Below are 26,958 nucleotides of genomic sequence, written 5' to 3' on the forward strand. Positions count from 1 at the left end.
ACCAATTTACTTTTGGGCAAAAATCAAATTCAGCCCTGTGTTGAGTGGGTGCAATTCCAATGGAAGTGAGAAGGTCAAATTCATCAATGGGGAAAAGCCAATTAATTCAATTAGTTACACCAGGAATAAATTTGGTCCCATGGGAAAGTTGTGGAAAGTACCAGCATAAGGCAAACTGGGGGAGGTCTGTTTTACTTTATAATAGTGGTTCTCAAACTGAGAGTCAGGACCTCAAAGTGGGTTGCAAACCCCTTTAAATGGGGGTGCTAGGGCTGGCTTAGACTTGCTGTGGCCTGGGGCTGAAGCCTGAGCCCCCACTGCCCAGGGCCGAAGCCAAAGCCCGAGGGCTTCAGCCCTGGGCTGCAGGGCTCAGGTTGCAAGCCCCCTGCCTGGGGCTGAAGCTCTTGAGCTTTAGCTTTGGCCCCCTGCCCAGAGCAGTAGGGCTCGGGCTTTCCCCACACATACACGGGGCTTGGGCAGGCTCAGTCTTTGGTCCTAGAGTTGTGAAGTAATTTTTGTTGTCAGAAAGTAGTCGCAGTGCAATGTAGTTTGAAAACCCCCGCTTTGGATTATCCTGTCACTTGCTTCTCGTGCAACATCCTGTCCCCTTTGCCCCTGTTAGGGTGTAAGATACTCTTGTTTTTCACATCTACTCAATAAAAAACCAGTGCAAGTTACATTACTCTGCCAATTACTGCCACCTTGCTTATGACTAGTTTATATTAGATATCTAAGCCTGAGACAGGTTTCATAGCAGTGGTCCCAACAGTGAATCCAGAAACAGCCCCATTGCCCAAAGAGCACAAGGTAGAGGGAGAGGTAAAACAGAGTAGGGGAGGTTAGGGATGAGTAGACTGTGCACTTCATCAATTAATCCTCTGGGGAATCCACAGACTAGGTAGTTAATGCAGTCATTTAACTTTTCTGCAGAGCCCTCTTGTGCTGTGGAAACCCTCTCTTAGAGAGTTTTAGGGGGCAGTAGCCAATGGGAAAACCAGGCAGTGCAATTCCATTGATGCTCCACCACCAAGGAGCCTAAGGACGTAGCAGGAGGCTTTGGAGCTATTGTGGAGGAACAGGGACTCAGTGCATCTCCATGATTCACAAGTTCTGGAGTCTGAGCCCCCTGTATGTGCAAACCCAAAAGCCCCTGGCAGAATGATCGGGAGAAAACTCAGCAAAGAAACCTCACACAATGTTCCTCTCCCACTGCCTCTTTCCAGGATTTTTCCCACAGGACTTAGAACCTGCTCCATTTATTTACTGTCCATTACATAGCTATATCCAGTAGGTATTTATAGAGCATCAATCGCACACAGTCTAGCCTAATGACTGATATTAGCATGATGTGGCAAATACGAAATGTGTCTCTGAAACAGCAGGGTCCAAACAGCTCAGCTAACATAAAATAGGGAACAAAGGACATCTATTTGCTACCGTCTCTCCTATCCTAGTTGTGACTGTTACAATTATGTGGATCTCAAAAACACACACATAACTCCACAACCCTGCACATGTCACATGCATTACAATATCTTGCAATGAGGCTTGCAGCACTTTGTGACATGGAACATGCCTCTTGACAAAAGTAAATACCCACCACAAGCTGGATCTTTGGCTGTGATATACCACACACAGGCTATGGTCTGGCTCTATGAATAAGACAGCATGGCCTAGCTTTCACTTCACTGACAGGAATGCCTGAGTTCACAAATGCTGCAGTCCATGCTCAGAAATTATATAAGTAATTTCCGTTCATTTTATTTATTTATTGGCTTTCCTATGGTCCTTATAGCTGTAGTATCTTAGCATCTCACAGTAAACATTAATGAATTCATTTCCATTTTACAAATGTGGAGCATGGGACATAGAAGAGTTAAGTGACTTGCCCCAGATGGAGTCTGTAGCACAGACAGAAAGGAAGCTATAGCCTTCCCCCTCCCCCCTCATTCTCAGGACAGTGCCTTAACCACAAAAGCTATCCTCCCTTTCACAGCAAAGTTTTGTTCCCACCCTCAAGTAGTGTCCTGAACAACTAAACAAAATGAATATTTCTAAAAACAATAATTTGCATTGAGTTGTACTCAGATGAGTTGCTAAATTAAAATATCAGAAGGGAGCCGTGCTAGTCTGGATCTGTAAAAGCAGCAAAGAGTCCTGTGGCACCTTATAGACAACAGACATATTGGAGCATAAGCTTTCGTGGGTAAATACCCACTTCGTCAGATGCATGTATTCACCCACGAAAGCCTACGCTCCAATACGTCTGTTAGTCTATAAGGTGCCACAGGACTCTTTGCTGCTTTTACAGATCCAGACTAACGTGGCTACCCTTCTGATACAGAGAAATGCAAGAAATTCCACTAAGGACATTTATAGAATAACTTGCCCACAGGTGAAATTTCTTCCTAGCGCCAAGTGATTAGTGATTGGTCTCTGACCTGAAGCATGTGTGTTTACATCCCTTATCTTTTTTGTTAATCCTATCTAACGTAACTGTGAATGTTCCTGTTATTCATGTAAGTGGCTGGAAATTTATCACAGATCCACATAGTGGAACAGACTCAGATCTAAGAGTTCTGATTCCAGAATTTGGCCCAGTGTCTTTGTGGGCTGGATTTTGCATTCAGAAATTGTGCACATGAAATTTGGTACAGCTGCACTTGATTTCTTTAGGGGGGAAAAAAGCATCTGTTGGGTTAAAATCTCCCACCCTAGGGAAGAACCACCCCCCTTCTATTCAACCACAGATGCCCTATTGCACCTCTGGGAGAAAAATATAGCACAGATACTTTTATGGGCAGAGGCTGCAACCAGTCTCTCTAATTCTTAGCCTGATTTATTTTGCATGAAGAAATTATGCATGTTTGAATGTTCATTTGAAATCTCTCTCTCTCTCTCTCTGTGAGTGTGTGTGAGAGAGATGTCACATGCATTCTTTCTCTCTATCAAGTTACAAGGAGATTGTATATAAATATTTGTAATATGTGTATAGCTATGTACATACAATAGATACACACACTGAATATATAGGTAGCTACAGATAGTACCAGCAGAGGACACATTCCAAACTGGGAAATCAAACCATACCTTTATCCTCACAAAGGAGAGTGAGAATAGGTTTGTTCTGCAACTACATTCTCTGTGTAAGCAGACAGAGGCAGACAGGATGATTGACTGATCAATTGATTTTGATCATAATAATGGTAGAGATTTTGCTATAATGGCCAAAATCACAGGATGAGAGAGCATTATTGCACTGTTTAAGTAAATGCTCACAATCCAAAGGTGATACTTTATCAATTTTGTCTGAAAAAGTCCACCATTTTATACCTTTAACTGACAAAAAAACAGAAAGTCAATACTGTTGCTGCCATTTTGTTTTACCTTGAATGAAAGTGTTGTCAGGTGACATTAGTGAAGGAATGGAATACACATACGTGGAAAGGTGCACTATTGTATAGCTACATTGTGTGCCGTTCAAAATAAAAAAAAAATATTATTTGACTCACTGTCAACCAGCAAAAGTCTTTAAAAGCAAAAGACCTTTTTCAAGGATTTTTTTTTTTTTTGCTTTCATATTTATTTTTGCTGCCTGTATGGCCCTAAGCATTTGCAGACAGCAGAAAAACATTTCTGAAAAGGGCTCACCAAACTTTGGATGCTTTATAAAAATATCCTGTGACAAGAAATAAAAGCTCTGACTCCCAAACCTCTTTTAACTTTCTCATTTTAAGGGCCTCCACCCTCTTTAACCTTTTGCAGAACACCATTCCCTTCCTCCACTATTGTCACATGTACATGCACACTTCTTGAATTTGCTTATTCCCTGAGGAAACCCAGCTTTGCCCTCTGTATAGCCTCATCTTCCTATGGTCTCTGTTCCATCTTCTTTTTGATGTCCACCCCTTTCTATTTCTGCTCAAGTGGCTCCAACTCCCCTCTCTATCCCTTCAGGCTTCTTTCTTTTTCATTAGTAGGCCTTCTTTAACTACTACATACTACAGATGATAGGCCAAACTTTCAGCTTCCCTATGGGGTTCACTGCATTTCTTCCTGATGTCAGTTCTAATGCAGGCTACATCTATGAATTTATTCAGGTAACCCCCTAGAAAAATATTTCCTGGGGAACTCAGTATACCCTGTTATGAAAATTTGCATGAGCTCTGCTAATTGGCTGAGCAGCATAAAAAGTGACACTGCTAAAAATATAAAGGAGTTGCTTTTCAGGGACAGGTGTCTTGCAAAAAAGTTCAATTCAGTTTAACCCACAAAGTTCAAGTGGCTTCAGACTCTACTTGGAAGCTTTCTCCCATTCCTGCAAAACATGACACAATGGTTAACATTTAAAGAGCAACATCCTTATCTTCTGATTAGATGGTCTCTCTGTTTGGACTTCACAAAACTAATCAGGAATTAAATGTTCCTATTGCTCAGTACCTAGAACCTTATTGTCCTTTTTCACATCTGTCAGTGAGATACATTCCTATGCAGGTGTATGTATGTTGGTGTAAAGTCAAACCCAGCTAGCCGGAATCACCCGGGAAATTCATGATCTTCAGTTTTTCAAAAGTAAGATTTAATCAACTGTATTCAGGCCAGGCCACAACACTGGGTATCATTTAAACCTTTCAGATACTCAGACATAAAGAAAAGAAAAGCCATGCACAGTTTAACGAGATCTAATAATAGTGAGGGTTGGGGGCTATGAATCAGGATTTGTAAAATATGTAAGCATTTTTACAAACACTTGAACTCCAGAAATTACAACATCTATCTAACAAAAAGCCAGAATAGGAAGTGGGAGAAGCTATTTCTTAATCAGGTGCTGCCTGTAACTAAGCAGAGTAATCTAATTTGCAAGTAGGTGACCTATATCTCTGGACATACCTGATTATTTATTCAACTAATCAAATTATATTGTGTCATTTGATGATAGGATGTTCACACTGCTGGCACAATGTTATTTTTTGTTACCAGATAAGGCAAATTGATTCCAATCTATATTCCTTTTGTTCGTCATCAACACTTACACCTAGACCTGCCAAGGGAAGCATGAATGCACTTTGTTAAGTTCAATAGCATACATAGCATTAGGTCATAGTAAAGATATGCATTGTTGAATAAAAACAGCAGCACTTGATCAGCTTTGTCTACACACCAGCAGCTCAAGTGCCAAAGTACATTGCAGTACCTCTCTCACACAAGCAGGTCTGAGGGACTTGCACAGTTCTACCTCCTCTACATGCTCCGCATCTGTATTAAGGGAAAGGGAAGCACAATATAAATTAGGGGGGCTGCATCTTCTTAGAAGCCTCACTTTTGCCTATATCTCAAGACCAACAGGCATTACAATGTTGGGGATAGCTATCCCCTGTGCCTACTTGCAATACATCTTTTATAATGAATGTAAAGTGATATGTCACCACCAAGACCAGGTGCAAGTAACTTTTTTTTTTTTTGATTGACTGGTTTAATCCTCCAACAATATCTACTGAAAAAGTCAATGAACAATGATTCGGAGGGATCCGCTCAGGGGGCCGGAGAGCGGTGTGTGTCCTGGAGGAGGGCCAGTACCGGAGGCCTCAAAGGACAAGGACATCGATATTTACAAGATTCTTTTGTCAGCTCAGTACCTTATTTAAGGAGGGGTGGGTGGGTGACGATTTAGTGGGAAGTAGGTGCTGGGGGGGGGGGGTTGAAAATAAATAATTATGAGATGCTCCTCGTGCGGACTAAGCCCCCACTCATTTGAGGGATGTGAGCTTAATAACAACCATTGTTGCCGCTGTTGTTGTTCCCCTCCTGGATGTTGGGGCGCTGACCTCTCCTACTTCAGAGGGGCGGCGCTGGGCTGTTGCGGGGTGGGGGCTGTTGTCTGGACAGTCAGACGTCTGCTGTAGGCTCCCATTGTCTAAGCTGCAGCAGGTCTAATCGCTGCCATCTCTGTGACCCTTAATGAGCTGCAGCCTCGGGTGGGAGCTTCCCTGCTTTTAGCGCCGCTGCCCCTGGCGGCTCCGGCGCGGAGCCCAAAGCCGGGGGCAGTTCCAAGCGCTCCCCGGAAGGGTGGAGGGGAGAAGGCAGCCGTTCCCCTTCCATCCTGGGGTCAGAGTCCCTGCCCAGCCCAGCCCAGCCCGCCTCGGAGCGGGAGGGAGAAAACCCTGCTAGCCTTTTTGCCTCGGCTGCCTTGTCTCCAAAGCGCCCCGTTCCGCACAGGCATCCCGCGGCGTCTCCGGGCTGAGCCAGAGAAACAGCCCGCCGGGAGAAGTTCGCTCCTGGGATGGAGACAGAGGGCGAGGCGGCATCTGCCAAAGTTGGGCGAAGTTAGCGACGAGGGGGCAACATACAAGGGGGGGCAGCAAGGAAACAAGCAGCGCAGAGGACCGGGGGGGGGGGGGGTGTGTGCAAGGGCAGGCAGCAGGGAAACATATAGCACCAGGGAGAAACATGCGGGGTGGGGGAATAACACAGTGTGGGTGCAAAGGGAAAGCATGCGATGGGGTTCCGTACCCAGGGAGAGCCCCCTCTAAGGGCGGCAAGTACCGAGGAGAAAACAGACGGGTGCGATACCTATTAGGGAAGGCATCGCGGCAACGACCTCCGAGAGGGGCACACACAAGGGGAGAGACAGGAGGGGAAACGTACGCAAGGAGGAGGCAGGGAAATACTTGGTAACCACCGGACAAGTGCTTTTTGCTTTGCTGTTTCACACGTATCTGGTACGGATTCAACGAGTGACTATTTCAAAGAGCAAGTGCGGGTATTTCAGGCGCCAGAAGGAGGGTTTTAATTCGTCCCACTCCATAGACCACTGCGATCTGTTTTTTTTTTTTTCCTTTCCCCTTCTCCGTTAAAAGAATGAATGAATGTGTGGCCAGGCAAATCTGATGTGACTTCTCTCTCTCTCTCTCTCTCTCTCTCTCTCTCTGCGTGTGTCATAATAATTGAATGAGTTCATATTTTCATGTCGAAAATAAGAGCAGATATAAAATTGCAGCCTGCAGTTGGCTCAGATTTGCGCTTTTTTTAAAGTTACATTCTGCATTTTTGATCTCGCAGACGGTTTGAGCCAGGGCATTGCCACTTTTCTTTGCCTCTGAAACATGGTCGTCCCTTTCGTGAAAAAAATCACAGATTTTAAAGAGCTTTCCCGTGGTATCCGCCGTCTCTCTCTCTAATCAGAAGGTAATTCTCCATTAAGAAATGGGGCGGCTGGCCGAAATAAATAAAACTTAGTTATTTTGATCATTCTCTCTCTCTCTCTCTCTCTCTCTCTCTCTCTCGCTGTCACACACACACACACACACACACACACCCTTCTAGCCTGAAAAGCGCAAACTTGCCTTGAAATGGCACTTCAGCTTTAATGCGAGTCTAACTAGCCCATTAAATATGATCAACATACCGTTTGCATGGAATGAAACCTTTCCCAGTCCTGATTACTCCAAAGGGGAATCACGTCCTACCTCCCACCTTCCCAATCTTCATTCTCCCAGTGTACACACTCTTGTAATTACTGGTGATTGTGCTAATGCAACCCTGAGCAAAAGCATGCTGGTAGTCTGAACAGAGGAGCCGGGAAATACCGTTAATGTAAGGGAAATACACGTGGATTATGCTCTCTCTTTGACATGTTTGTACCTCTACCGACCCTGTAGATTCTGTGCATTGAACATAACGCTTCATATTTGTCATTTAAAGGGCTCATTTCCGACTCTCATGTTGCTTCCTTAATTTTTTGTAAACGGATCACCAGGTGATCTGTGAAGAAATGATGTTTCTCTGAGAAACGGCGAAAGGAAAGAAAGTGGGGAAGGCGACTTGTTAGCATTGATTCTAAACAAGCAATACACTTTGGTATAATTTCTGCCGTGATTGTTTCTTACATAACTCCCTGCATCTAACGCAGACCAGTTCACTCAGCAGAGAGTATAATATAACATCGGGCCTTCTGAGTTCTTAATTTCCCTCCTGCAATAGAACAGGGCTTGAGGCGTGATCTGTAACTTCCTTGATCATCATTTGGTTTTCTTGTTAAGAGGTTGAACGGTTCTTTTCTTAACCAAATATTTTTTTTTATTTGTTCAGATGACATCCACCTCTTCACCCTCCCCCCCTTTTCTTTTCATCATCAGCAAATAAAGATTAGGTGGACAGATTATAGAAAGCATTTTCAGTCTTGTGCTGATCTTTATTCCAGAGCCTTTGTGATGATATTGATGATGATGATGGTCAAGTGGACAGTTTGATTTTTGTGTTTGGAGCTAGTTATAAAGAATCAATATTATATCAAGGGGTAACTTTCGTGATAAAGGACTTTAACCACTCTGGCTATTCATCATAAGTCTGTAGCAAGCAGATAGGTCAAAAGAAATTATATTGCACTAAAGAGTGTGTCTTCTTATCTCTCCCATACCAGGGGAATAAGGGACAAGCCGATCGATACAGTAGCTGCTGTATACTTCTTGCAATTATCAATAGCTGATTTCGTCTTTTGGGGCCTGCATCTATTAATACAAGCTAATAATAATCTTCTGCGCATAGCTATAGCCAAGGGGATAAAAGTTTTATACCTGACAGTACTATTTATAGTTACTAATGTATACGTTATACTATTTATATATGGTATTCATCTGACTAGTCATTTTAAATGACATATAGCTTTGTACACAGATGAGTAAATATAAATGAGGTTTATGTGTGCATTTGCATATGTAGATGGTGTGTATATTACTGTATATATGCCTATAGCTAAATGCATACAGATCGAACGTATACTATATATACATGTACACACGGTATAAACGTGAGTGTTTGCATAGTATATATGCCTACACACGGAATTTATGTTGCTGTGATAATGTAGAGATATGTATGTACTTTATATGTGTCCGTGCTACTTTAAAATGGTTTGTTAAATTAATATCTCAAATTAATAACCTAATATTAGGTTAAAGAACAAAAACTTAGAGTCGTTGGGGTTTGCTCAGTGTGAGCATGAGGCGGAGTGTATATGAATCTATGTTTATTTAGAGCTGAGAGTGGCATGATATTAAATAAAAGGAAAACTAACTTAAATGTTTAAGGCAAAACGTTTAGGAACGATTGTGCAGTAGGCTGGTTCTATAAATCTGGCTGCGGAGCTCATTGCTTTCTACAAAAAAATTGTAATAGAAAAGAAACATCTTTATAATTGACATTTGACATGCTGTTTGGGTTAGGCTGTGGTAGACCAGGCACAGATTTCGCTCTGATGGAAACATTTATCATCGTGATTGCTACAGAGTGGCAGGTGGTGTTATCAATTACCTCTTCTTACCAATAATAATATTAGTATGGTAATATCTTTGCTCAAGTGAGAACGAATTAGCGGTCAGTTGCTGCAGCCTTAAACACACAAAAGAGTGCTAGATTTAACCCCAATGTCCTAAAACAAAAGTTGGGGTGAAAGAGGGGAGAAGAGACTTCAGACTGAAAGAAAGAATAAAAAATAATATAAAGTCCAAATTATTGAAGACCCTTCTGAATAAAGTTGCTGAAGCAAATTTTAAAAATAACCAGCAATAGACTGATTGCACAAACTGTCAGATCCATCTTATCTATATGTGATAGGTTTATGACCACAAATCCTAAATATTTATATACATGCAGACGGAACTATGTATACTCTCCTTGTGAAATCAATTTTGCGGATAAGCTTCGTTTTTTCCTGAATAAATGGTACAAATTAAAGCAAACACCTAATTATGCGTCCCATTAATGTAAAAAATACAATACTAATTGGTAAATAATATTATTAAGCAGACAAAATAATAACGTGTTGCTTCTTATTATGAAAACAGCATTGCAAAGAGAAAGACAATTAACAAATTAGATTTAATTATAGAGGAAAAAAGCAACTTTTGTTTTTTTCATCAGTATTAAAATATTTTATTAGACCCGCCCGTCATGTGGTTAAGAATATGCGTGTGTACCGTGTGTATTCGCACATATATAATTGTATGTACATGTAATTTGTACCCACATTTACATATTTCTGTGCTCGAGTCTACTGTATTTATCTGTTCACACACACGTGCATAAGAGAAAGGGAGATTCTGTTAATCAGTTTCCCCCCGAGGTGACCATATTTTTGCAGCCCAACTTCAGTAAATATGTTTTCATAGTTCAGCCTGAAAGATTAAATAGGAGAATCGTGAAAAAGTTTCCATCTAATAAGGGAAGTGTGGGGGAGGGGGCCGAGGGATTAGAAGCCACTTTATGATAACTTTAGACTCCCATTCCGAACTCTTTACATGTTTGGGTTGACGTGGTTTACCTAAATCAGTTACAAAAATTTCGCCTATATCATTTGCTCATTTACAAAAAGTAGCGATCAAAGCTCTCTGCTTTCTGATCGGAGGGGCATTATGCAGGTGTGGGTTTACAGTGATCATTTCATCAGAGTCTCTTCTCTCTGCTGAGCCACTCCACTCCACTCCTAAAAAAACCCAAACACCCTATAAAATGTGTCACCTGTAACCCTAGAATATGTAAATGTCAAGAGATACAAACCTGGTAATTATGCCTTTCTTGCCTTTGTGAGCTCCATTGCTCATTAAATATTAAAGACTGGATTATTTAATTTTCCACTTAAAGTTTCTCTCAAGTCTGGCAAAAGCGTGTTACGCTTTTTAAGCAGAAGACTAAGTAGGTTCTCATAACATTCTCAAAGAATTGTTAGCAATGCAAATCCCATACCAGTCATCATTGTGCTACCCAGGAAACTAAAAGACCTTGAGAAATAGCAAATGCTAAAGTTTAGGAAGAAAATGTTGATCAAGCAACAACAAAATCCCTTCCGAAGATGACGGGATGAAAATTGACACATTTCTGTTACTACTGCAATGGGGCGGGGGGGGGGAGGGCTGCGAGGAAATGCCTGTGGTAGGTTAAAGTGCAGCATCTCTGATTCCAGGCGAATGTTTCAGAACCAGCCAGTCGCTGAGCTTTTTTCACCTAAAGCAAGTCTGTAGAAGTATACCTCTGTGCCATCTGAAAGAGAAGATGTAAACAGAACATGTCCTTCACCGCTGCACTTTCTGAAGGCTACTTTAACGCTCGCAAGCGATCGCTTTCACCTGCATTGTATATACACGTGTGTGTATATGTGTGAGTGTGTCTAAAACTGTATTTATGTGTGGTGTGTGCAATAGTCCCCTTCCTGCGGGTGGAAATACATTATGTTTAATAAGTGCTTAAGCCCCTTCCCCTTTCATATTGGAAAATTACATCAGATTTCAGTCCTCAATGTCGTTTCCAGACATTTTAGTTTAGAAACACTCCGGGTGAGAAACTTTCCGCCAAAGTGGATCTGTCACAGAAAAGTTAGTTAGAATTTAGAGACTGCGAGAAGTATTTTTATTTGTAAAGGCAGAAGGCGCTAGAAAGAAGTCGACCTTTAAAATCACATGAATGGAGCGTAGAAAACAGACATTTAAAAGTCATTTATTTGCCCTTTCTAGGTTGTGTTATTATTTTTTCTTTTTGAAAAAAATACGAACACCCAAAATACAAAAATCTCTAAAAGCATGTGTGGCCATAAACTATCCAGACTGGCCTAACCTGGAGTATTTAACTTATTTTGTTTGCCTACGTCAAAGTGGCGAAGAAACCAAAAGCAGAACGATAATATCACAATGCAAAAGATAAAAGAAACTAGCAGCAGGGGAAGTTTACACAGAAGTCTTCCAAAGAAGCCAAGGTTAGTGTATTTAAGGACTACAACTGGGGGTTGGGGGGGAGATTAGGAGGAAATCCATTTCACTGGTCTTAGTCTCTGTCTTCTCTGTCCCCAACCCCCTGCCCACAGCTCCCTTCTGTTTCGTGCCAGGTGAGCTGTTGCTCTCGTGGTCCCAATCAAGGGGTCTGGGAGAGCCACTAGAGCGAAACAAAAGAGGGACGGGGGGCAGAGCCGATCTGTAAGCGATATTTAAGAAAGGAAAGAAAAAGGGGGAGAGGGAGGGAGAAGAGCGAAAAGTCCCCAAACAAATAAATGTCGGGGGCTGGAGCGAGTGTCCCCTGATCACTGTGCGATGCTGATGCAGAGGATGCTGGGGCCATCGGTAACTATGTGGTACATCCTAGCGGTGGCTTGCTGTTATAGTGTTATGGGAGGTGCCTGCGCGCGTGTCCCTCTCCCCAGCAGAGATCCCCCCACCAAAAAAAAAAAAAAAAAAAAAGCAACTTGTGGCTTAAGTCTAGTAGTTGTGCAGTTCCCCAGCGCCTGAGGCGAGCCAAGGCAGAGGGGACGCCCACGGGCACCCGCCTCGTGGACCATCCCCTCGCCCCAAAACACGCCAGCCAGCGGACAGCCCCAGGGGAAGGGAGTGAGGGGCTCGCTGCTGACCAACTCGCAAGGCGACAGAGGGGCAGGGTGGGGGGAACCCAGCCCTTCCTCGCCCGCCCTCCTTTAAAAAGAGGGTGGGGGGATTGTGAGACAAGCTGCTGTTGGGAAAGAGAAGCATTTGGAAGCGGCTGGGAGCAGATCGGGCTGCTGAGCTGGGGGGGCGGGGGGGTGGGAGCAGGAGGAGGTGCAGAGCTGGAGCAGTAGGAGGAGCCGCCGTGTGACCCGCTCCGCTCCCAAACTTGAAAGTTTATCTGCCCGAAAGCACCAGCAGCAACCTCGGTTTGCACATTCCTCCTGTTACGCGGAGAGGAGGCGTTGAGTGGGGGGAGAGCCCGGCAGACCTGAGCTGTCGCGGGAGTGCGCGAAAGGCGGGGGAGACCCAACGCACCCTCCCCCCCCCCCCCCCCCGCAGGCAGCACAGCAAGCGAACCCTAACCCTGAGAGAGACAGAAGCAGAGGACCCCGGGCTGGATCGAGCTCCTTTGCCGGAGATCAAAGGCTTGCTCAGCACCCACGCGCGCGAGAGACTATTGCCAGTAGCCGACGGGGCACAGAACTGAACGAAGGCGGGGGGGGGGCGAACGCCGGGCAGGGTGTCACCAAAGAGTCACCGCAACCTGCGCGAGAAGAGGGGGGCAAAAACTTCCTACCCGTGGACAACAGGAAGTGAGCAGCACCACCAGCAACGGGGAGGCTCTGCTTGGAGAAAGAAGCTGCAAGACAAAGAAGGAAGGAAGGAGAGGTGAAAGACAAAACTGCTCAAGGGTTTGTGGTTTTGTGTGTGTCCCCCCCCCCCCGCCTCCCTCCCAAGAGGAGAGAGCAAAAGTCAGCGGGGTGGAGGAAGGAGAAAAAAGAGAAGCAGGAGGGAGGAAGAGCAAAAGACAAGAATGTGAAGCTCCAAGGAGAGAAGAGGGGAAAGAGAGCGGAGCACACCCACAAAAGTTTCTCGCCTCCCGACCAAGCAGAAATTGAGCCCACACGCGCGCCCATACAGAAATCAGATGCCATCCAGAGCAACTTCTGGGGAAAGAGGAGCCAGGAGAGAAGAAGACGCCGAGTGGTGCAAAAAAAAAGCCCACAGAGCAGAAGAAAGCCAAGCAAAAGTAGCGGAGGGGGGGGCGGGGAAGAAGAACACGAAGCTCATGACCTTCCCCAACAAGTGAAGCTCGCACATATGTTGTGTAAAGTGTGTGCGCACCGGAGCCCCGCTGCGCGCTGTGTGTGCGTGTGTGTGTGTGTTTTGCTGCGGCTGCCCCTGCAGCCGCCGCGGCCGCTGCTGCTGCTGCTGGGGTCGGTGCCTCTTGCAGGAGGCGCTGCTGGTGCCGGGGCGACGCATCATTTGGCGGAGTGAAGCGGCTAATTGCTGAGCCCCGTCCCTCATTTACATATGCAGCCTGAGTCCGCTGGAGCCGGGCCAATCCGCGCTCGCCCCCAGCACCATTAATCGCCATGCATTATTCACAATCATAATTACCGAGCCCCATGCGCGATCCGCGCAGCCGCCCCAGCTCGCAGCGCACGCCCCACAGCACCGCGCACACCCCGCCCGGCTAATCCCCCCGCTCGCTCAGTTTGTTTGTTTCGTCCCCCCCCCCCCCCCCCAGCTACCAACTCGACTTTTTCTTTGCGATCAATTATTTCCAGCCCCCTCCCTCCGGCTACCCCCCCTCCTCCCGCTGATGCCTCTGCAAAAAGCAGCATCCAGAAGCCGCAGTTAGCAGCATGTCTCGGCGAAAGCAAGCGAAGCCCCAGCATCTCAAGTCGGACGAGGAGCTGCAGGCGGAGGTAGTTTCTGAGCACGGTAAGGGGCTGCTCCGTGTGTCTCTGGCTCTGTGCGTCTGTGATGGTGGTGGTGGGGGGGGGGCGCGGGTATTTATTTATTTTCATCGCGGGCCACGGCTCGTTCCCCGTGCTGCACAGAGTGGGGATTAGGGCCGCTCGGGGGAGACACAGCGGAAAAGAAAAGTTAACAGTTCCGCCAAGTCCCCCCCCCCCCCCCCCACAGGCATACACACAGGAAACCATCCCTCCCATCGACGCCCTGCTGGCCCTGGCGGCGTTTTCATCAGCGCTGGACTTGGCGCGGGAGGGGGCTGAGTCCTCTGGGTTGCCCCGGGCTGTGGGAGCTGCGCGAGGCAGAGGGGTTGGCACCCGGGAGGCGAGCTCTCCTCCCCCTTCCCAGCTGGGTTTAGTTGCTCGCTCTCGCACGCCCTGGCGTAGTTTCAGCCGAAGAAATGCCCCCCCCCCTCCCGCGCCGCCCCATCTCCTCCCTCCGAAGCAGGGAAGTTGGGAGCCGCTCAGCCGCCGGGGCTCTGCTGTGGGGGCCGCAGAACGAGCCGCACAGGGCAGCTCCGCCGGGCTGGGATGCGCAGCAGCGCCAGGGGGGCTCGGAGCAGCCCGGCTCCAGCCACACTCCCAGCAAACCGGGCCAGCGCGCTCGGTCCCCGTCCTCCTCTTCCTCCCCCCCCGAGCCCTCTTCAAGACGGCGGGGCTGCTGAGGGGCCCCCCATTGCCAAAGTGCCCGCCCCCCACTTTCTAGGTGGGAAGGCTTTGCCTTCCTGCACCTCTGACTCCTCCCCCGCAGGCCGAAGGGGGCTTTGGGGAGCAGGGGGGGTGGGTACAGCCCCTAGGGGTGTAGGGGACGTTGACATAAAGGGGAAGTTGGCTGGCTGGGGGAGCAGAGTTTGTCTGGAGGAGCCTGGGCGGTCTTGTACCTTTCCTCCTTGCTGGCTTTTCTCCCCATCTCAGTTCAGTTCTTCTGGGTTCGTCTCTGATTAATACTAGTCCTAATGACTACAAACGATCACTGCCACCATCGTCTTTCACAGCAGCCACATGGAGTGGGGAAGGTTTATTTTTCCCACCCATCCGCCATGAGTCCCCCCCCCACCCCACGCCCCCCCCACACACAGAGGCACATATGCCTGGTTTAATATAGCTAGAGTGCCCAAACTGCCAGTAAACAAGTGTCCCGGGGTGCAGTGATCCCTTTCCCCCGCCCCTACAATAACATTTATAAAATGCGGTTTCAGGCTTTTTAAAAATAGAATTAACTGTGTTGATTAGAAGTAAAATTTGCAAAGGCATCCTACAGCCCTCACTTTTCCTTGGGTAGGTTCAGGGCTTCCACTGGAAAGTTTTCTTTTCCTTCTTCCATATAATTTATCTTTTTAGTTTCTTGCATAATCAGTCAGTGAGACACTATTTCTAGACTCCCTCATTCCTTTATTTTACCAGAACAACATGCAAAAAGCCACACTGCTTTATTTGTGCCTCAAAACTGGAATTACTTACAAGTTGCGTGTGGGGGAGGGAGGGAAGGGATGAAAGTTGGAGCCTAAGGAGTATTTGGACTATGGTATCAGAACTTCACAACTTTGAAGCTTGAAGTGTGAATCTACTTCATCAGGTTAAAACATCTGTCAGATTGGCAAATCTTCAAACCCAGGACTGCCACCACCTCTTTCTCCTTCCCATGGTATTTTTTGGGGGTGGGAGGAGGTTGCTTTCGACTGTTCAGGGAAGGAAAGAGAAGGGGCCGCTAACCACTTCTGGAAACGCCTTTTGGATACTGATAGTAAGAGACAGACAGGGAAATGCTGCTTTCTGTCACACCTGAAGAAGAAAACATTGTGTGTTTTTATTTTACTTTAGTTTAAGCATAGCAGTGACAGTGCAGAATTCAAGTGAAATTATTTGTCATTGTGGAAACAAGATTAATCAAACAGTGTCTGTTGGCAGGGTTCTTGGTTTAAGAATTTCTCATTTACAAACTTTTACATGTTCAGCATCCATTTCAGTACCGGGGGGAAAACACTGCATTGCCTCATTATGTCACTTCTGGTGAGTTAATATATTGAAGAAAATTCTTAAACTATTTTTGTTTTGCTTTGTTTCGGGAGTCTTATCTATGTAGCCATGTCACCCGAGATTAGAACAGGAGATATGCTAAAAAGAAACGCTTGCATATGGTGGGTAGATTAAGGACAAAGAATCTTTTTGTCATGGAAATATATTTTTTTGGTTTTGTTTTGTTTACTTCATCACATAGAATTTCTCACACTTGGTTTGTTTTGTATTGCCCTCAATGACTACATGATCAAATGAATGGATTTATTTCTGCCGAATGAGAAAGACAGTCTTTCCATCAAAAGGACTACATTGCATCCCAGTGAGGAATTTTAAAGCGTTATTATTGTGGTCCCTGAATAGCTCAAAATCGGCTTTCACAGCAGCCCTAAAATGCAACAATGTAAATACTTCTCAGCCTTAGAAGGCTGTTATCAAAATGTGTTGCGTCCCCTTTTATTAAAACATATTTAAATTAATGGAATGAAACCCCGTGTAGTTAACAATAAAAGAGCTGGAGCCCTGTTATTGGTTTTTCACTTTCATTTCAGAAATGTGAACAAGGTGAACTTAGTAGTGTAAACAAGATGACGGATATGTAGTGCACATTTGTATAGTGTAAATTATTTGTACTTTATCATACAAAATACAAATATTGCTACTTTTAAAACAATTTAAAAGATCAAATATATTTAGGTGCACAAAGAAGATCTTAGAATTAAAACATGTCTTTCAAGTCAGTGCTTTTCATTTCCATTCACAGTTGTAATCAAGATATTGCCACAGTTCCTGAACATATTTTGCAACAGGCCAAAAATAGTCAGTCCAGGACAGAACAGAGGAGGAGTCATTTTGCAGTTTTGAGGGTGTGTGGGGGGGGAGGGTTAAAGCAAAGAAAGTAATAATGCTTTTATATTACCTGTATCCTTTTACATATTTTTAGAGTATTTACACTCTGTGATAGAAATTATTGATAACCCAATATTAAGTTGAGGAAGATTATTTATTTAATGTAAGCATATATTTAATAGCATTATCAAAATATATTTTCATTAAGTGAAGCATTTTAAGTGAATGTTCTATAGGTATATTACTTATAATTACAAATGAACAGTAGCAAAAGGAAACCTGCCAGTTTGGAAAACAGAATGGAAGATAAACAGCAGGCTGTATTTAAAGTTATATAGAGGCCAGTCAACTTAGGTGACGATGTTACAATGGAAGCTTTAGAATTGTAGTAAATAATTTTTGAAGTCAGTTTGGATGACAGCATAATGCAGCTGAGTTCAACAACAGAACAGTCTCAGTATGGGAAGTCTGGTGAGAAAGTGTTTGAAATCTGAAGATAATTGACAATGTCATGAGCTACAAATTTACATTCAGAAAATCATTTTAAATGATTTTTTAATGTGGAAAGGTAAAATATGCCTTTTGTAAATGGGAAAAGAAATGTTGGCAAACAACTAGTAATTATAGATTGCTTTGCCAGATATATTGTAGAATAATGAACAAAAAGATATTTATTCACACAACATTTTAAGGATGCCATATTAAAACAAAATGATGGAAATCATTTACAAAGAGCGACAGAAGACCCGGAAAAACTGTTGTTGATATAAAACGCAATATGCTCTTCTTTTTTAAGAAAAAATTATTTCAGATATTAGTGTTTTAAATTTCTAGCATTTCTGTTTTTCCTAAATCAACAGATTTTTGATAATTCAAAATTATATTCTACTAAAGAAAAGAGAAATATTACATGTATTTTGACTCAGATTAATTCATGTTACTAGTGAAGAGCATGAGCTTAGCATTTTTAAAGTAGGAATAATTAAACAAAGTTTTTATAATGTTAAAAAAGTGATTCCAGTGTTGCTGTTCTAAAGTTCTAGCAAGAGTAACTATGGCAATTGATGCTTTGGACTGTTTTCATTCTAAGCTAATGGCTGAGATGTGTTATTGTTTGTTTTGAGAGGAAAGGAATACCTTAAAGGAAGCAAATAATGGCAATCTTTGAATATGATTTTTGCAACCTAATATCTATTTAAAATGCTGCATATAATTACATTGAAGTGTTTTCTTTTCTTTTTTTTTTTTTACATTTGCAAAATGCATAATACATTCTAATGGCTGTATCTTTTGAATGCTGGTGAACAAGAATTACATTCTGTATATTTTAACATCTACTAGCTGAAATAATACAGTGTTCTTTTGAAATCATATATATATATATATATATATAATTACACCAATTCTGTGTAATCAATTTTCTTTAAAAAAATTATTTGATATATGTGTGTATATAAATTAAACACACACCCTACAAGCATAGGAATATATCTGCATTAAAAATATAAGAAAACAAACAACCAAAAAATAACCCCAAAAAATAACCAGATTTTGCAAACACTCTTTTTGAAGCAGCAACACCAGAGATTGCTTATTTAGTTTGAAAAATAATATCTTAAGGTAAAATAGAAGTATTGCTGATTAATTGCCACTTTAATGAGAGAGGATAATTGAGATTGTTTGCTGAAGTTCTTTTGGAATTCTTGTACATAATTCATCTACGAACTTTGCAGCTTATATATTTGTAGATAATTTTGATTCTCTTCAAAGAGAACAAAGGAAAGTGTATGGATTAACATCAGGAATTATTTAACAAGTTGATTGTTGTATGCAAGATAATGGTAAAAGAAGGCAAAAGTGGGTCAGATTTCATTTTGTGCTGCTAATCTGAGAAGTTTTACCATTGAGCTTGAGGTGGTCATATGGATATTTTCTTTTCTTTGAGAAATCTTCAAAGGTACTACGCTGACTTCTGTATAATAAATATCAGCAGGATACTAATACCTTTAATTGTAAATGTTGATAACTTGTACTTTCTAAAATATTTGAAAAAAATTCATTTGAGAAGCTAGTATTCAAGTTTCTTTTTAAATAAGAATTTATTTAAAAAAGAAAAAACTCAAACAAATGTCCATAAATTCTACTTCTGAAAAATAATTTAAGTCCTGATTTTTAGGGGGTTGTTTTTCTTCTTTTTTTGGTTGGGTTTATTTGTTTTTTGTTTTTGTCCTCCCCCTCCCCATATGATTTGCTGACTGATTGCCAAGCCGGGACAAGCATAATCTGTAGACTGTCCATTGACTCAGGAGGTGAGTCAGTTAGTTTTGCTGATAATAAAACAGGTCTGGTATGATATTAAAATAGTTCAGTTCTGACATATTTTATACGAAATAAAGCATGCATGAAACACTTCAACCAGAATATTTTGTCTGTAAGCTGACAGTAATGTTCTATAAACTTTTCAGAGGAAGTAGTGTTAAATCTAGTTATAATTCTACATTTTTGTTGAACAGTACATTTCAATGAAGAGGGCCAAAATGCTGCTTGCTTTACCCTCGCAAAACCTCCCACTAAATTTTATAGGAGTTTTCCATGATTAAATTGAGCAAGGTTTAAACCATAATGTACTTTTAGGGTTATGTTTAAGTGGCGTTCTGTTTCAGATGGTTTCCTTTTTTGGAGGGGGGGAGGAATATTGGAAATTGGAAAAGCTAGAAAAATCATGCCATAAATGAATTATAGAAAACATAAACTCGTGAAATTTTAAAATAATTATTTTAAATAACTGAGCTAAACAAGACTGGACTCTAGGTTTTTGTTTTGTTCTAATTTACTATGCACAATATTAGTACACACACACAACATTCAAACCAGATTTTTTTCTAATTTTCTCAGTGTTGACTTTGTTAATATTGTGCCTTCTCCTTCCCCGCAAAAAAATCAAAACTCTTGGGGTTGGAAAATACACCAATAAATAATACTTCTGACAAAGTCAATAGAACGTCTAAATATTTTACAATGTATGCCTGTCTTTTTCAATCCACTCTTAAACAGGTTAATTTTTGTGTTCAAGACCACCCCTTCTGTGTTTTCTGTGTATTAGTGCCAGTGTACTATAGAAAGTCTCTTTGGTCTCAGTGAAAAGGTGGGATTGCACGGAGTGCCAACAAGCTTCCAAAGGACTCTCCCTGAGGGTGGGTAGTTAGAAGTGCTTTAACAAGGCTTGCTGATTTAACCTTTGCCTGCTTTGCCCTGCCAGGGGTGGCCACTAGATGTCAAGCTCATAATACAATTAGTACATCTGTGCAGTTGACCTTGGCAGTACGGCTTACCACTGTTCTGTTAAGTGTTAACACTGAATTTGAGTGTTAACTAGAGATCCCTGTGAGTTTGCTACATGCTGTACAACTTATCAAATGCCCATCTAGTTCAGGACAAGTGTTTACAGTTCTCAAAGAAGGAAAAAGGTTTCCTTTTGTGCGGCCTTGCATCTTGAACTTCTTAATTAACCCTGCATGTGCCATAGCACTTTTGTTTCAATTAATCAAAACAGCCTTATTATTCACTATTTCAAGAGAACTCTCCAAAAAGCTCTGTTTGGTAATTCCATTGTATGATTTTATATCTATGTAGTAATATGTTTCATAAACTGCGTATGACTAGCAGTAATAGGTTTGTTTAGTTTTTTGTGCAGCTTTAGTTATCCAACACAACACTGCAGTACAGGGAATGGCAAATGAGCAAAATGACTGAGCTACATAATTAGCAGTGAATTACTTATACTTCGGTCCTACAGACGCTTGTGCACGTGAGTAACTTTTACTCACAGAAGTAGTCTCATTGACTTAAATGTTTGTGTGTTCATTCCTCTTGTGCATAAGCCTTTGCAGGATTGGGCTCGTAATTGGCTTCTCATATTTGTGGTCCTGTAAACACAAACTGGCCATTCTTCCAGTATTTGTTCAGTCATTGGTCTGTTTTATTTTGCAGAGTTAGGCAGTCTAAAATTACATTTATGTAGTTTAAGACTTAGTTAATCATCAACTTTCTGAAACAAGGAAATTATGTAAAAGCCTGGTGTTTTATTTAATTCTTTAGCCTTATTTGATTTTGTACTTTCTGTTTCATTACTGGCTAAGTTAGAGTTATCAGCCTTGAAACTGTAAGGATTCCTAATAAAAAAATATTCTGTTTAAAAAAAAAGTGAGCATGTTCATGTATATTTAATTATACAAATGTATTTTCTATAAATATAAAATGTGATATCAGCCAACTGACTAGCTTATTATATATGGTCTTGAAACATAACAAATATCTTATTATTTGGTACAATATCTTGCACAGATATTCTGAACCAATTGTGAATGTTGCATTCCTTCCACATCTGCATGCATACATAATGGCACCAATGTTTTAGATAACTAGTGCTTCATTGCACAAATTAGAAACTGCAAATGTTTTAAACAGAAGACAGTTAGTGACTGTGCCACAGGTGGCTGTTACTTAACAAATTCTGAGATTTAGGCCACTGAATAGATTAAGCTACGTGTGCCAGGTCAGTACAAGTTTTTGCATAGCAAGAGTGCCCTCCACTGTTCAAATCCATATTAACAGCTTTTGTGGTCTGTGAAAAAGGACAGAAAAATTTTCTATTGAGCCAGGAATTTCTTCTCCATTGTTAAACACAGTAGGGGTCTCTATTTGTCTCCTCCTGTTTCACAGCTTGGGCTCAGTATGTGATAATTCATCTTTCTTTATGGGATTTAGAGCTATCATAAAGAGTTAAAAAGAATTAATTTGCAAGAAAATAAATCTCTTCTAACAATTTAAGCAAACTTTTTAAATGCTTTGTACATTTTAGGAGATAAAGCAAAAGTAGTAATATTGCTCTCAAGGATCAATCAATTGTAAGGTTACTGGCTCATGGGAAAGTTAATATTTTTGGAAGAAAATAAAATTGTTTTTTATATATGTTTAACAAATAAAAATTGTGCTTGAAAAAATGTTTGTCTACTCTGACAAAATGAATTATAAGTATTTGTCCAATTCTCTATTTCACCAATCTTTAGTAATTGGGAAGCATATTTATAAGATCTTTTGCCACAGATACAAACAAAACTGCTAAGACCTGCTGTTTGAAATAGCTATTAGATTTGCACGCAAGAGATTTCTACATCTAGTTTCATGATTAGAGGACATTTTTATCTTTACCTGATGTAACATTCTGGTATGGGGGAGGTAATTCGTCTTTTGCTGAAACTTCTTTATAGTTCCTATCGTGCTTCAGAAAGAAAGGTTGGTAGTTTAAACTTCATACATTAGAAATACATATACTTTTTAAAACGATTAAAGATTTTCTGTTATTAAACTCTGTACCTGATTCACAGATAAGAGATTTTCCAGATTTTTCATTGCCATTATTTTTAATATTACGTGTGATCTGAAAAGTTTTAGAAAATGTTCTGTTTGACAAATTTCTTGGACCTTTCACAATCTATTTCTTTGGTTATAAAACTTTAAGTAACACGTTAACTTTTGAAAGTATACTAATCCTAAAAAATGAGTGTTTTCTCTTACTTTCATTGTTTTATCTAATTCTCTTGTGAACGTATGTATAATTATGAAGCACATAATTTAAGGCTTTTATGATGCCACTTGAACAAAAATGTATAGTAAAACATTGCATTGCCAGAGAACATTACTTTAGATTGTAAGGATCGCTATCTAATATAATCAAAAAGGTGCTTTACAATCATTTATATGCAAAACTAGAATTGATTTTTTAAAATAATAATCATAAAAACAAAACAGAAACCAAGCTAAAACAGAGTGAAACAGTTTTGGCTCCTTTCATATTGTAAAACTGTTCGTCCTAAGAAAAATGGCCTTTAGCTAACAGTCAGCATACATTAAGGAATTATTCTTATGAGACTGAAATATTTAATTTAAGCCCATTTCATAGCAGTGAATGGTATTTAGTATCTCTGAAACATCCACTTGTTATCTTTTCTCTCACAGGTATTGAAAAAACTTTAGCTTTCCAGTAGCATATAAGAGAATGTCCTGCTGTAAAATATAAGACTCTTGAAATAGGGTCTACAAACCCTATGTATCTATACATAGGGTTTATAGCTGTGCCAGTTTTTTCCTAACTTTACATGTTTCCTCATGTGAACTGGAAGAGTCACTGTACCATTTAAGCCATTTGCCCACCCTCTGTTCCTCTCAGACTACAAGAAAGAAGATTAACATTGTATTCCATATAGAGATGCATTGCTTGAAGCATGAACAGCATTTGATGAGTACAGTTAGTGACACCAGTAAAGTAGAATTCTCTCCACATCAACATCTTGTACCTCCCAAATAGTGCCAATAGAGCACACTAAATAATGCAAGCTATTACAATAACAAAAATGACTTCCACAAAACATCTTCAAATAAATGAACATGAAAAATTCAAATAAAGGGCCCAACCATCAGCTGGTGCAAATTGGCATCCATCTATTGAAGTCAATGCAGCTACAGTGATATTTACACTACCTGAAGATCTGGCCCTAAGTATCTTTGTGGATGTGTTGGCTAAAAATTTTCACTGTTTTTCATACGGTAACCCTCATCCCTTGACTATTAGCAGCTTCAATACCTGTTAGTTGTTGAATTGCTAATGAGAAAAATCAAATAATTGAGAAGTTAATGGCTCAAACCCTGAAATCCAAACTCAGGCAAAATTCATATTCAACTCCTGTTGTTTCAGTAACAACTACAGGATGTCTACAAGATTAAGCAGTTACTCTATTAACTAAAAAAAACCTCCATGTAAAACTTCATTGTAGTAGCACTTTCATTATCTAATCGTTGTTTTCAGCAGAAATAAAAATGATAAAATACTGCATTATTTAATTAATTTAATCACTTTTATTTTAGTACATGGAAGAGTGAAGGCAAGTTGTAAAACATAAAGCAAATGTGAAATAAATTATTAAAGTATTCCACCAGCAGGGCAAGTCCAGACTCATATGAAAAACAACTTCTTGGCTTAAATCTATGACAGATGTAAAAGGTTGAAGAGCCTGGAATATGATAAAATGGTGAGATGAATTCCCTCTAACCTATACAGCTATTCATATAAGTGTGATGCTAGAATTTTATCAGACAGCAAAATATACTGTTTCTGATAAATATGGGCAACATGGAGCAATCTACTTTTCAGCAGAAGTCCCCATTGAAAGCAATGGGGAGTTATGTTTAAAAATAAATCAGTGGCAGGATATAGCACTTTTTTGTTTTGTTTTTTAAATTAATAATTAAAATTGAAAGTGGTGTAGGAAGCTAAGTGCAAAATATATCAGCATACATTTCATTCCAGTGACTGCTTTTTTCTTTTCTTTCTTTTTTTTTTTTTTAAGAATAGTTAGAACTCACCACTTTCACTTAACGTCGTTCTTTTTCAAAGTGTCTGTATGAGGCCTGATCTTAAAAACTGTTCCTTGCATGAATAGCCCAATTTACTTCAATGGAATTCCTTGCATAAGTAAGGGCTTACTCACTCAAGTAAGGGCTTGCAGAATTGGGGGCATAGTCTATAATTCTGTAAAGAATCTCAGCACTCACAGAAGGCGCTGTACAATTAATAAATAATGTCTGTATGTCAGATTAATGTTTCCTACAATTAATGACATCTGTTTGCTTGCCAGTATAGGAAGTGAAGCTTTGGGAAGGTTATTAGTATTTTTGTTCTTTTTAAAAAAACACGTATTTCATAAAAAATATCAAAATGATCTCTTCTAGATCAGGGACATTGGTTGGATTTTTGTGTGTTTTGGAGTTTATTTTTTAAAAAGCTACTTTCTACATTGCTTTTAAAAAATACTATTTTAGAAAATGATTTATTTTTTAAAAAGAGATGAATGTACCTGGTTCTATAGTTTGAAAAGTATTCTGGATATTTATATTCCTGTTGTTTTACTGGAGGGGAATCTGAAAGGCAGAGTCATTCCCCAGTCTTTAAGGGCCCAAACCTACTCCCACGGAACTCAGTGGGAGGCTTGCCATCAACTTCAGTGGGAGCAAGAGTGGGCTCTAATAGTCTAACTATAGTGTTTTATTACATTTCATATTTTAAGTTGAGGGGCGCACTTGAAATGTAAAACATTGCTTTTCTTGAGCTGTCCATTAGTGTAACAGGTTAGTTATAGCACTGATGTATTATAGAGATCCATGTTGATAGTCTCTCATGATAATGTGTGCAGTGGCTTAGGCATCCATTGAAAGCTCATCTACCTATATTTCTTAGTTATCACATATCTATGTCACAAGACTGTCTCTAATTTAGAAAAAAAATGTTTTGAAATAATGAGAATACTTTCGAATTTGGATTTAATGATTATTGTACCTTGTCTGAAATAATTACATGGTTTATATTTGAGCAGTTCATTCTAGATAAGAGAACTGCCATACTTGAATGGCTATATTACTAGTATCCATCACAAATGACTTGAATCTGTTGTGCAAGGTTTGTTCAGAGGAAGATCTCCCTATTGGAAAAAATAAGCAATATTTAGTTACAATGGTAGTAAGAGAAACAAGCAGGTTAGACACTGTTAATAAGTATCCCACCCTGCCAAAAAACAAACAAACGGGGGGGACCTTTGCCCAAAGTCCCAGTGTGTTTGGAAATGAGCACTGGAAAAACTACATAAATTAAAAGCTCACAAAGGACTCAATCTGCAGTCCTTAATCAGGCAACACTCCCAAAGAACTCAGTGGGCGCTGAGTAAGGACTACAGGATCAGGCTCCAAGACTGTAAAAATGTAAATCTGTAATGTAAATAAAGATTTGTTTGAATTGTCTTGTTCAAAGAGACTCAAGAGAAAAGTGCTACTAGAATGTGAATGTAAAACAAGAACACTGGAACGCTCTGCTTTTTCTTGTACTCTGTGTGTTTTCGCTTTCCAGAATGTCAAGAGCTTCCTTTCTAAAATTACATTGAAAGTAGGCTTTTGTAAGAATAACTTTAAAAATATGTTTATTTTACTAGTATAGTATTTTAGAACGCCTCTTGGCAATAACATTTCTACCCCTTTTCCACAGTGAACCATGCTGTCATGTTTCATATTGATATTTTTATAATAAAATGTTCTATTACTTTATAAAATGTCATTTTGTATGTATGTTAGCTGGGTGGTGTTAGTGATAGCTAAGGCTTATGCTGCTGAACCTAACTAATGAGCCTCAACATTGGAGGCAAAAGCCCTGAATAATAGGGTTATATTTAATTGTGTTTTACTTAGATTATTTTTTTCCCAAGGAAAAATAAGTAAGCAAAATAATCATTAGTGCTCAAATAAATGTTTTGCTTTTAGGTTAGCAGAAACAATGGAACTTTGTGTATATAATGTATTTATTTTTTTTAAAAACTTGTCATATTTCCTCAGAATAAAATGACATTTTGTGTATATATAGACATATTTAAACTGAATTTTTAATAAACAGTATTTAAAATAGCAATGTATACACATTTATATTTTACAGTTTTTTAAAACTATAACTTGATACATAAAGATACAATTTAAAAAATAATTTTAGGAGCATGGGAATAAGTACATAGTACCCAAGCTTCTAGCCCATTTGCCGGTAAAACTGCCTATTGAAATCTATAGGGAGTTTTGCCTCAGTAAGATCTGCAAGACCTGGCCCAGAATTATGCCATAAGTGATACGTTATGTTTAACATTCAGAATAAAACATAACAAATACAGAGGAAAATAATTAACAGTTTGCAAAAGTAACTAGAGCATCTCAAGCATTCAGGTTTCTTTAATTTTCTTTTACTAAAAATGGTTTTCCTTAAATATTTTTGTTTCATAATATAA

General features: G+C 40.5%; 1 protein-coding gene and 1 long non-coding RNA gene across 3 annotated transcripts in view; one reads left to right on the top strand and one right to left on the bottom strand.

The window, feature by feature from the left end:
• LOC125632235 (uncharacterized) overlaps positions 1–7,523 on the bottom strand; it is a 95,623-nt gene extending 88,100 nt beyond the window's left edge. The window contains exon 1 of the long non-coding RNA XR_007355237.2: positions 7,406–7,523. This is a non-coding gene — a long non-coding RNA (uncharacterized LOC125632235). The remainder of the gene's footprint in view (positions 1–7,405) is intronic.
• Positions 7,524–12,571: 5,048 nt separating this feature from the next.
• Positions 12,572–26,958, top strand: part of SALL3 (spalt like transcription factor 3) — a 24,419-nt gene continuing 10,032 nt past the window's right edge. Inside the window, exon 1 of one of the 2 annotated variants that reach the window (XM_048840072.2) lies at positions 12,572–14,189. In XM_048840072.2, the coding sequence (XP_048696029.1) occupies positions 14,111–14,189 (79 nt within the window). In that variant the 5' untranslated portion in view covers positions 12,572–14,110. The remainder of the gene's footprint in view (positions 14,190–26,958) is intronic. The other variant, XM_048840071.2, reaches the window with a different exon arrangement.

This window comes from Caretta caretta, chromosome 2 (genome assembly GCF_965140235.1).
Source record: "Caretta caretta isolate rCarCar2 chromosome 2, rCarCar1.hap1, whole genome shotgun sequence".
NCBI classification, from domain to species: Eukaryota; Metazoa; Chordata; order Testudines; family Cheloniidae; genus Caretta; species Caretta caretta.